This window comes from Mycetomoellerius zeteki, unplaced genomic scaffold, assembly GCF_001594055.1.
Source record: "Mycetomoellerius zeteki isolate Tzet28-1 unplaced genomic scaffold, Tzet1.0 scaffold197, whole genome shotgun sequence".
Taxonomy (NCBI): Eukaryota; Metazoa; Arthropoda; class Insecta; order Hymenoptera; family Formicidae; genus Mycetomoellerius; species Mycetomoellerius zeteki.
In genome coordinates, this window is record NW_017256926.1 from 331,018 (window position 1) to 343,756 (window position 12,739).

Consider the following 12,739-nt stretch of genomic DNA (forward strand, 5'->3'; position numbering starts at 1 on the left):
GATCAAATAAATTTAATGAATTGTCCTATTAAATAAATTATTAAATCTACTTCACTCGGAAACAAAATAGATATCACCTCAAAATTGTTATTTTCAACAATTTATTGAGTTTTCATTACTTCGTAGAACAGTTCAGTCAAATATTAAAATCAGTTTATTCTATTGCAGATTTTTTTCATTGGGCTCATAAAGTATTTTTATTGACAATACAATTATGTTCGTTTACTGTCAATAATAGTTTAATCAATTTTATAAATATTTTATAGAAATAAATTCAACGTTTATTTAACACAAGGAAGATATTAAAGCAAGTTGAAATTTTTCTTGACGCAACCTGACAGTTAGTTCGCTATATTTAATTCTGAGATTGAGTTGGTTTACGTCAATTCGAATTGAATTTCCTGATTTTTTTTTACAGTGTACCACAATTACATTTTCAAGGTAAATTTTAAAAGAAAATTTTCTCCGTGTAGAAAATATAAATAGTAAATTAAATTAAGATTAAAGTTAATCTATATCGGTAAAAACGAGCATTAAATACATACAACGAAAAAATAAAGTCAAAGAAATTAATTTAATCAAATAAATGATTTATTCAAATGAATAATTTTTTTCCTTAGTGTATCTAAAAATTTAGGTAGATACAGATCTAAAAATAATTTTGTTAGAAATAAATATGTAGGATACTCAAACACACATTGAAAAATGTTGACATTCTATAAGTAACCAGTTTGAACGTCCTACATAAATATTTTGATGATCCAACAAAATTATTTTCAGACCTATATCTAGCTGAATTTTCAAGTACTTCAGTAAAACTATTCTTTCTGTGTACATGCTTTTGATTTGTGATTCATAATTAACTGCGTTTGATGAAACGTAGAGGCACTTTACAACGAGTTTAAAATCCAAAAAAAATAAAAATTTTGCGATAGCGTAAAAAGCAGCGGGCAAGGATTATGAGGTTTAATCTACTGTCAATTTCAGTTTAAGTAGTAAGCGTGCGTAGAGGACATAATATATAAAATAGTTATGTAAATTCTTTTGAGCTTTATAACAAAGCGAAACTGAGTCTCATTTATAAAATGTCAAAGTGGCATTTTCCAAGTGATACTTTGGTTCTTTTTAAGTGGCTGCTATTCGTTCGCGGACCATTGGCACCACATACCTGACGTTCTCGTGTCTTTGAATATAAATTTTGTGAAACATCGTGTCCTTCGGCTTTCCAGCTATATCGGCTTTCATCTCCATGGCGACATGCCTTGGTAATACGCTGAGCAAAAGCCTCTCCTGAAAAATAAGTTAACGGTATGGGAATATTTTTACAATACTTGGCTTAATTTAAAAACATTAAAAAAATAGAGATAATAAAATATATAAAAGCTATAATAAAAATAAATCAAAATGTAAAAATTAAATTATAAATATATTATTATATAATATATTATTATTTATACAATAATAATTTTCAGATATAAAATATACAAAAAAATAGGAGATATTATATATAATGTATTAATTAATTATTACGTATAATAATAAAATACAATTTTCTTCAATTAATTTTACTCGCATAATACGTCTCGTTAATTACATGATACAGTTTATATTCTCTTATGATGTTGTCTCTCCAAACAATTACTTTAAGTAACATAATTTGAAGTAACATAATTGAACATTTTCTTAGATTTATCAATATACCTACTGTATGTACCAAACAAATTCTTATATACATATATGATAATGGATTAATAGCAATGTTATCAAACTAATCTATTGGAATGGATCTCATATCCTGAAAGCATCCTTTGTGGAGGATCATAATGGATAGGCCAGCTTGGGGGATATGCAGGTTAATATAGACATAAGAGCTAAAGTGTTATTCAATAACTACTATGCTCTATTAATCTACTGTAGGTACACGTGCACGCTTGTTACGTGCTTGCACAGGTATATCCATGTAGTACGTCAGAACTTTCCTTAAGTTTAATTGCAGATTTTCCGAATGGTTGACTTGTCATAATGCAATTTCTGATACAATACATTCTTGGAATTGTAAATGATGGAAAATGAAAAGAATTTTCATAAACCAAACGCATAGGTATATTGTGTGATCAAACGATAAATCTGATTTGAATCTAAATGTAATTATTTAGATTCAAATGGATTTCACGTTTTCAAAATTTTAACGCAACGTTTGGTTGCAATAAACTTTCTAGCTCAGAGAGCCACGAAATTCTTAAATGTTGTATATTTACTGTCACAGTATTTCTTAACGCACGACGTCTCGAGATTTTCGCGAAATCTGACATTAAAGTATCGCGGAAAGCAGCACATTGCGCGCGCTCACGGATGTTCCCACGATTGTCGATTGAAAACCACCGCGCTATCGCGAACTAAAAAGGAAGTCAGCCTTCCGATAGGTAGTAATCTTTGCTATTCCGTGGGGATCATGTACATCAAACTGACGGCCTCGGTTAACACACACGTGCGAGAAACATGCATCGAGCAGCGTATATTGTTCGGAACGTGGAACTCGTCAACATCGTGAGAACCTCTCAAGTGCTGGTAAAGTCGACGACGCGTTCGACAAACTTCGCATTGATGGTCGATACGCGCGGACGTAGTTGTGTGCGCTTTTAGAATCTGCATCACGATGTGCAAGCCCACATGTAATATAGACATGTCGTTCGATTCCGATTCTATAGCGTCACAATTATTTTTATCGTGCTGCCACACGTTTGTCTCGTCGATGATGTACAAAACTAAGTATTACAAGCGATTAGGAATCGCGAATTTTCATTAAACGCTAAGTACAAATAGAAGATATCTTTAATTGGTGTTATCATTTGTCTAAATATAAGTGAAACTAAATGAATGATATTTCGACAGAAGTCTCATTTGGGAATCAGTCATAAATTTATTTTTAAACCCGGAAATCGAAGAGCTATTTTTGACTACTTATTAACATTCTTCTCGGAGTCGATTCTTCCAATATTGATTTCTTCGGTATCGGCTATTTTTAGTTCTAGTTTAATTGTGACTCTTTGTTCTTTCCAAATTTGAAATTAAGAAGGGATAGAAACAAAATAAATTATGTATTTTGTTTTACGACATTAATTTAGATTGTTAATTTATTAACATTAATTTAGATTGAAGAGAATAACTGTTACACGGAAAGAAAAATTTATTCAAGTGTCTAAAAATTTTGCCAGAAAGATACTAGACTTGAAAATAATTTTGTTGGACTGTCGTCCAAATGATTGTAGGAATTTCAAGCATGATGAACAGTGCTCCTAAAAGTTTTGCCACTCTAGCAAGTATATTTCCAAACAAAAAGAAATTTCCTACATTTGAATAATTTATAAGAATATCATGAGACCTTCAAATTATGATTTTGGAGCTTACAAGAGAAATGATAGGAAAATATATAATTATATAATGTGAAACATATAAAGATGGAAATTTGATGAAACAAGGCGTTTGCCAAAATAAAGCATAAATCCTATATTCGAGCATAAATCCTATATAATTATTTCGCTGGTCCAACAAAATTATTTTCAGATCTTTGTTTAGCTGAATTTTTTAGAGCTACTTCAGTAAAACCGTTCTTTCCGTATACTTATAAAAGTAAAAGAATAAATTGATATTGCATATCATGTTCGGTCAATGAGCACGGAAATTTACATGAAATACAAGAGACAACTGCACTTGCACAGGTATATTGTTTAGTTTTCTTTTTTTCGCAATAACGTCTCATTATTCTTGTTATTGCTGCTTCTGCAATACGCAAATGTGAACTGCCTTGTTATTGGTAATCGAAGCGATTCTCGGTTATCAGAGAGAGAGACGAGACAGCATTTCGGTATATATTCGTCACTGTTAAACGCATACCCACACGTTCGACATTGTACTTCAATGGCGATATGTCGCATATATACGGGATAAACCGTGGATGATCGAGCAAGCGTGAACAATAGCCGATTGATATCACAACTGTTCATGGATTTCTGATTAATAGTATAAAGCCCTTCTCGTCACGACAGTAGCGTGATCATGAGCGAGAAATATATGATAAAACTCTATCTTTAATGGACTTTAATAGACTTCGCAGCCTGCCGGCGATTATTTCGGTTTCCGTTATTTTTGTACAGCGCTGGAAATAAACCGTAATCAGAGATTTCCGATCGTGATCCTTCCCACAAAACGGTAGTATTTTAAGCTCTTTTGACGTGTGACACTACGTATAAAAACATTTAGCTCTGCTGTTTATATTAGTTACGTTATTATATACTTTACAACGAAAGAAATATATAAAAAAACCTAAAATATACATATACATCGCTTATTTACTACAAAACGATACAACTTAAAAAACAAAGTTTTCCGAAAAATAAGTTTGAATGTTCTAAATTATTATTAAAATTTTGTAATATTAATTTTCAAATTTTGGTGCAATAATTAACTGTAAAAGAATAAAAGTACTCTTTAAAATTTTTGAAGTGGAATTTAATTCTAAAGAGTGACAAAGGGTGACAGTTGATCCAATCTTGATAAAGTGTGGATCAGTTGTCAACTTTTAAGAATGAGATTTTACTCTTCACACAATTAGATTCCAAAGATTTTAGAGTTATATGTTTTTTTTAATTATGTTCTTTCTTTTTTCTTTATGTTATCGATTTTTTTTTATAAACAACACCGAAATAATAATTTTTGAGTTATGTCATTATTGTCGAAAAATAAATGAATTATATAAATATTTGAAGTAACGGAATAAAAAAGATAAGTAAAAATAAGAATGCTTAATAAAGGAAAAACAGTAGCACACACACATACACACAAACGAAGAAGTAATAGTAGCAGTGAAATGAAGTAATGACAAAGTTAGAGCTGCTTGTTCATTACATTCGTTCATTTGTCTCAGAAATAAGAGAAACGTTGCTTCGAAGCATATTACGCTGTTATTTAAAAAAGTTTACTTTAGCTAGATGGAAATGCTTTAACAAGACCGACTGGAAATATTCGCAGGTTGAAAAAAATAGTTACTGAATAATCGACGCACTCTATTTTATTAAAGTCCTTGTGCCTCGGGAAATAGTTTGTTCATTATTTTCTGGCTGTTGGACGACACGTTCACACAAAATAAATTCACTCGAGGCTTTGTCAGCCGGCCACCATTTTTCGGCCAGATTCGTACGCTTTTAAACGCAGACTTTTGTTTTAATACGAGCAATACTGAAGTTCTGACAAAACAATAAGACAAAATAGCGCTCAAATATCGAGCCTGTGGTATCATAAAACCACGGCAATGTCGTTGCGCTTGACTTAGGTCGAGACATTACCATGTCTCCTGACAATATAATTATGCAATATCGCTTAACATGTTTCCGTGGGATAAAATTCCCACAAAGGCCATGTATGAGTTAAAAACAACATCTGGATGGGCAATAAAGGATTGAATAAAGTGAGCATGCAGTTTGATTTTATACACTGGCGCACATCAAGCTTTTTTTTTTTTTTACGTAAATCTCCCCATAACATTGCTCTCCCTTTATTTGCTATGTTGCGTATGAGATAGTATAATTTACGTGGAAAATTTTATTTCTCAATTTATTGAGGAAATACAAATACAATTATTAAACATTTTTCTTTGCATATCTAAAAATAGCGTAATTTTTCGTTATTTGTTAATTCTAAAAAAATTTATTTAATGTCATACTGTCACATATATTATTAATTCGATATTTAAAAAATGCAAATATGACTATATGGAAGATTATGCGTTTATTAAAATCGATGTTCGAGTTTTTGCTGCAGAAAACTTGATTGCAAATTTATCGGGAAATCTACAGAAATGAAAGAATGCAAAATGATTCTGAATACTTTCTATACATACGCTTACCTATATACGTTTAACGACAATCGCTTGTGAAATGTTCGATCGGCGAATCCTTTCGCATCTTTGAATGGAACTCCAAATCGAATTGTTCGTTATCGCCATACTCTGAATTCTTTGTGCAAGAAATTTCTAATCGCGTATCCGATGATATACGCGAGTTTGAGATCCATAGCGGCACATTTTCATCTTTAAGCCCTGTAGTTGATTGAATTTGCGCGAATATTATGCGACTACAGTATCTGATGTACCTACTTTAATCACTTCTATAGATTTTCAATTTTCATTTGTTGAAAGCGCTAAAAAATGCAATCGAAAAATTCGCAAAATTTCATAGTTATAGTTTTTATTCAGCACACTTTTAAAATTCGGTTTTATCTAATATCCCCAGTCAGAATTCTGTCGATATTATTGTATTATCTAAAAAGAAAAGATCTCAAGCAGTTTAAGAAAAATCGATTCTTTGAAATTTTTTCATATGTAGGTATATAAGTGCTTTTCACTTAATTTTAGTTTTGCAAAAGTGCTTCATCTAAAGCAATCAAAACGGTATTTGGTGCATTTTAACGGTGACGCGAAAAATTTTTATCTTTATTTTTTTTATTTTATGAATCAAAACTCAAACACATTTTATTTACCAAATTCGTATAATAAATTGTGACATATGGTGTAATATGAAAAATTAAAGAACCAAATTTCATAATCCTCATTAATGTGATAGTTCGTTTCTTAATATTTATATAATATGAATTAAGTGACATTTTCCTCCAAAATGTAACAAAATTGTTAGATTCGTTAAAATAATTAAAGAGACGATTAAAATTTCCTTCTCCGTTAAAAGTATCTTCGAGTTTGTTTTATTTAAATTTTGAATAACTTTAATTTTCATCTTCTATGAAGGATTTTTAGTTTACTTACTGTGATTAAGGCGTCATATTCAAGCATATTCGTGGTTTCTGAACATAGGCTACAATTCCCCTTTGTACATTCACGTGTGGTTTACATTGGCGTCATTAATAATTAATAAAGGCGTCAATTATTCGAGATTCTGGTAGAATGTTAATTGCCACAGGAATGATAATGATCGTTATGCTTCTATAACATTATTAGATCTGACGTTAAAACGGATCTCTCAATTGTCTCTGTCTTGACGTCTCCAAATATAATAATAATAATAATTTCCTTTACTGTTAATATACAGAGATTAAGTTGGCCATATTTCTTTATCATTTATGGAAAAAATATAAGAATAGCTTATCGAAATCGAAAGAGATCCACAGTGATATTCTTTATTGAAGTTTTACATTGAAAAAAAATCTTTTTAATATAGAGAATTAACAAATACAATATTAAATATTTTAATAAATAGAACTTTTATCTTTTTTTATCTATTGATAAAATTAGAAAGTTTATTATAAATAATATTGTTATAAATAATATTGTTATAAATAATATTGTTTATTATAAAATTATTATTAAATAACAAACAAATGTACGTTGCAATTAGATACTCAATTAGCTATATGTGAGAAAAAAATCATTGCGTTGTACCTCTCCGTTCTATTTGTTTTTCTTCTTTTATGGATATGTAGGTTTCATTGTTGTCTTTTAATTTTAATGTTAAATTAATTTTCAATTTTCTTAGAGATCTGATCTTTTCGTTGAGAGTATTACCTTTCTATTTTTTATTCTTTTGATTTATTCTGGATAACGCATCTCTCAGTAACTTATATATTACAAGCAATATTTATTATGTATAAGTATAATATGAGTATTATACCTGACACTTGTGCGCAAGAGAAGTCTCCTTGTTTTGTACATTCATAGGAGGTTTTTAATTTTCTTTCTAAAATTCAACTTGAAAGTTTTTCTCTAAAATGCAATGGTCGTAAAAATAATCAGAGATTTGTTTTTATATCTTTATGTTTCGAAGATAATTTTTACAATTATTAAATATACACATTTATAGATTTTTATTATTGAAATTACTAATTTCAACTTTATAACATTATCGGCTTTGTCGTTTGATTTTTTAATTCATTCGTTCTTATTATGCATCGAATGACATATCAATTATTTCGCGTCAAATATGAATTTACTGCAAATGCAGTAGCATACCTGTTGCTGATTCTCTCGCTGCGTGGTCAGACGTGCTTCGACACACTGTCGGGTTTCAAGAAATGCCTGTCTTTGCGCCAATTCCCGTGGGTGATGTGTCAGTGCGCCGGCTACGTTCGTCCCGCCGACTACCACGATCGAGCTTAGCAACTAAAATAGAAATAAAGTTTTACTGTTAGACTACAGTCAACTGCAGCTAGCTGAATTCGACTAGCATTTCTTTCAGATCTCGAATTGCATTAATTTCAGTTAGCTCTTCCACATGCTTTTGCAAAATTAGGATCTAATAATACCTATTAAATAAAAAACATTATAGAAATTATATATTTATGATTTTTATTTAGGAAATTTTATAAGCAAGTGCTTTCTAATATTGCATCAAGATATTCCCAAAGTAATGTATTAGAAACAGTAAACTAGCATATTTTTCTAAAAAAATTTTAGGAACAGATTTTTTAAAATAAAAATTCCAAAAAAAGTAATTCCGTAATTTTAATATCAAATTCTCTCTTCGGTAATTATTTCTTGTAAATTATAAACATAAGAAACTATTTAAATATTCAATTTTAGAAATTTAATAAGGAAAAGTACAAGTATATTTTTATTTAAATAATCTAGAACAATAAATAATCTTGCGATTTTTCTTAAAAGATTTGGTAATTTCGCCTTCATATAACAGAAGAAATATCCACAATGAGACGAATCATAATTTTTTGATTGTAACGAAAGAATCGTATGCGTACTCATGAACGAAGATGAGGAAGAACCAGTGGATTACGAGTGTCACAAGAAGAGGATCGAGAACGAGGCTGCTAAGAAGAGTTTTAATGCCGGATCAGTGGCTATAAGCCGGGGATCAGGTAGAAAAGAGCGTAGTCGGAAGAGAAAGTTTAATACTGGATTAGAGAAAAGTGGAAGGGTGGAGATTAAAGGAAAGGGAGTCGAAGAAGGAGAAGGATGAAGAAGGATCTTGCAAGCGTTGAAGGATGTGGAAAAAGCGTTAATGGACTTAACAAAGGAAATCAGATATCAAGTGCGGTCGCGAGTGCTAATTTGATAACGCATTGTGATTTATTATAACATGAGGCCGCGAATAATGGATAAATTATGCTTTTAAATGTTGTTTTTCTCTATTATATAATTTAGTTATATAAAACATACATAATCAAATTTAATAAAAAATCACAATTGAAGTAATATAGCTCGAGGATATATACATTAATTCGACGGGTAATATTTGTAACTTTTTGTCGCTAACCAGAATTCGCTCGTCACTGTCACGTTTGACAATGTTTGGTTTGGGGCCAAACTGGCTGACGAATATTACATGCGTGACGGATTTTATTTTACCATTCGTATAAATTCTACCTTTGCGTATCAGAATCAATTTGGCTGTGGCCCTTCGGCTTTGTCGATGCTGATAAAAACGCATATCGACGCGAATCCTATACAATCGATGAATGCGTATACGAATGACTTTGTAAACCGTCGACGTTGCTCACGATTCGGTCGGCTTTATTAGTGGCAAATTTTCTCTGCGAATGCAACGCACGTGCAGCTGCAACGATGCACGTGCAGTATACGCCTGGCACGTTGTATCATGTACTTGCGACATTTGCAGACCTTGCCAAATGCGGTGTGAATTGTTTGACAAAAAGAACCGAGCAACGATGGGATAAATGTATTCATACAAATCAATGCAGACGTAGAATTGAATTTACGCAAACTGTTATACATTTCGCGAGGAAAACGAGAAATGGCTTTCGCGATTTTGACAATATAGAAAATGCGAGATGTGAAAACGGGATGGAGAAAAAGAGACTTTTATTAATTTAACAAATATTTTTTAACAACCTCCATTATCATTATTGTGTGGCTCTGTAATCACACAGCTTGGGAAATATAAGCTAGGAATTGTGATTTCACATATTATTTAGTTTTTATTCAAATTTTTTAAATGTCGCATTAAAGTATTACGAAAAAAAGGGAGATTAAAGAAGAAATAAATGGCAATGAGAGGTTTATTCATAAAACTCACAAAATTATTTGTCGTTATACAATCAATTAAGCAATCATTCAGTTAAATTCACTGTAGCTTCGTCAATCACATGTCTTTCTTTATTTCTTCTCTTTTTCCCTACCTGACAACTTACATTTAAGCTAGTATTACGCGAAATTGCGCAATCTGTGTACACAGATTATCAACACAAAATCCAGGAAGTTCGAACGTGTTTCGTTCTTGATAAATATCTCTTGCGTGGGTTCAGCTACCGATTGACATCGCTCTTATTTTTAGACTTCGAGCCCTAACGCGCTCTCTTTACACGATTCAATAAGCACAATGTGAAATAGAAGAGGATTAGCGGCAACCCTCACTTTCTTTTTCACGCTATGGTGGCAAGATGGGTATTTAAGGGGGTGGCGGCTTTACGGCGACGAAAATCGATGGCCTGGCTTCGGAGGAATCAAAAGAAATGCCACAACCGCGACGACGACGTGAGACTTCATGTCGATCGATACTGACGAAACTCGTATCGGTCAATATTTAAATAAGCTCTTGTCAATATTCATTGCGGCGTAAGTGAAGTCTTCGCCACAATGTACTTAGTCCCCAAAGAAACTTGTTTTTCTAACTTTTAGGCTGACACGCGCGCCCATAACGGAGTCCCCTTCTCCGAGTTTCTTTAGCAAATGAGATCTGAAAAGTGTTATGGATGTCTTGGCTGAGTTTGCCATAGGATTTGATTGCATGGAAAATGATGAAATAATAAAAAGCTTCTTTTTTTTTAATTTAGAATTCGTTGACACGTCAATCAATTTAAGGTAATTGCGTATTAAGACATTTTTATTACGTAAAAGTAATCAACTAATTTCTCAGTTTTAACAAATAATACAGCAAGCAGATTGAAAAATAAATTTCAAGAAGTTTCCTTTTTCTTTTTAGCAAAATCTATTAAAATATAAAAAAATTTATACAAAATTATATTATATTTTTATTTAATTTAAGAAAGATATTTTTTTATATTAAATATATTACGTTTACAATATATTTAATATATAAATATCTTTTTTAAATATTTTTATCTTTACTGTATTCCCAGACATCTAAATAATATTAAACATTGTATATGATTTTATTTTGCATAATATGAAGCTTATGCAATTGCTATTATCGTCTTGAGGGTTATGTAAGACGCGCGTCAGGAGATATAATGAAGCGCCACTCAAAGGCATTAACATTATACATTAGCTTCGGGGTTCTCCGAAGCATGATTGCACAATTAACAGCCGAAGTTAAACCACTGTGATTTACCGAAACAACATAATAGTGAAATTTCTCGTCCTTACACAATATAGGAAAATTTCGAGGCAAAGGACGCGTTCTATCAAAGGACTACTCGTTGAGTTTGCAGAGTTTCGAAGGGGCTTGTTGCAGCATACACAATTACACACAACCCTACGTCGTGCATGGTCTTCCCGTCTAATGAAACCCGAGTTCTGATGGGTTATTATCAGGACACCTTGTACGGTGGCTTGTATTGTGCGCGGTTCTTTGATCTATCTTCATGGAAGGTGCGCCGACTATCTACGATGGGTCGGCCGACCTCTCGTCCTACATGAATCTTCAAAAGGGATCATCGGATCCTCCGTGGAATTGCTTCAGGTGGCCATATAATTTATTTGTAATCTTGGGCGGATTTATTCGCAACCACCTGTGGATCGCTATTGGACCTTTGAAATCCCTTCTTTTTACGAGCTACATTTTTCGGCAGTATTTTACAAACCTTTACGACAGTGTTTCTCTACGTGATCTGGTAAAACTATTACAATTTTCTTGCAAAGAAAAATATTAATATAGACATTTCAGATTCATTCCAGGAATACTATCATTGTAATGAGAATATTTACACACACACACACACACACACACACACACACACACACACACACAAAAGCTAACAAAAAAATATATATATAGGGTGTATCTGAAATAACGTACACTATTCATATAGTGCTATTCCTAATAAAAAACTGAGTCGAAAAGTCTTTTAGCATTTCGCAATTTTCTCAATAGTTAACAAGATATTAATTACTAAAAATCGCTGAATATTGGTTTTCAATAACTTTTTACTCAAATACTATCAATTTTACAGAAAAACTGCTAGAGATAAAAATCGTTTATTTGATTTCGTTTACGCATTGAAATGTCAGAATACAGATTTAAAATATTATACATTCTCGTCTATTTTTGCATGTTTATTTATATTCTAACATAGTACTATTCGAAACTCCGATTTAGAGAGAGAAAGGAGGGATGGAGGGGGAGAGAATCGCTAACTTTGGATGCGATAGACGATGCTTTACTTTCCGTCAATTAGAATTCTGCTAAGTCAGGATATGTACGCGAAAGTGCGGTTCTGAACTTAATTATTTAGAAAGTTATACATCAGTCTCTCTCGAGAGATTCGCGGTCCTCTTGCGTTATCCGCAAGTCGGATCCTTACGAATTTAAGGGAAAATTCTACAAGATCTTGTTAAATATTGTACGTCGGAAAAGCGAGCACGGTTGGTTTCATATAGCCCAATGGTAGGAACAAAAGTTCGTAGCACTATGAACTTAAAATTTAAGCAGCTGTAATTCCATTAAAAATGAATGAAATTTATGTTTGAAAAGATTATTTTAAAAAGCTTAAAATCTTTGCTTCTGAAAGGTCACTAAGTTTT

At 31.8% G+C, this 12,739-nt stretch overlaps 1 protein-coding gene across 1 annotated transcript in view; it reads right to left on the minus strand.

Moving 5' to 3' along the window:
- LOC108722120 (adenylate cyclase type 6) overlaps positions 1–12,739 on the minus strand; it is a 112,852-nt gene that overhangs the window by 20,586 nt on the left and 79,527 nt on the right. The window contains exons 7-8 of the mRNA XM_018447061.1: positions 8,015–8,164; positions 1,169–1,290 (exon numbers count right to left, since the gene is read on the minus strand). Coding sequence (XP_018302563.1) covers positions 1,169–1,290; positions 8,015–8,164 — 272 coding nt within the window. The remainder of the gene's footprint in view (positions 1–1,168; positions 1,291–8,014; positions 8,165–12,739) is intronic.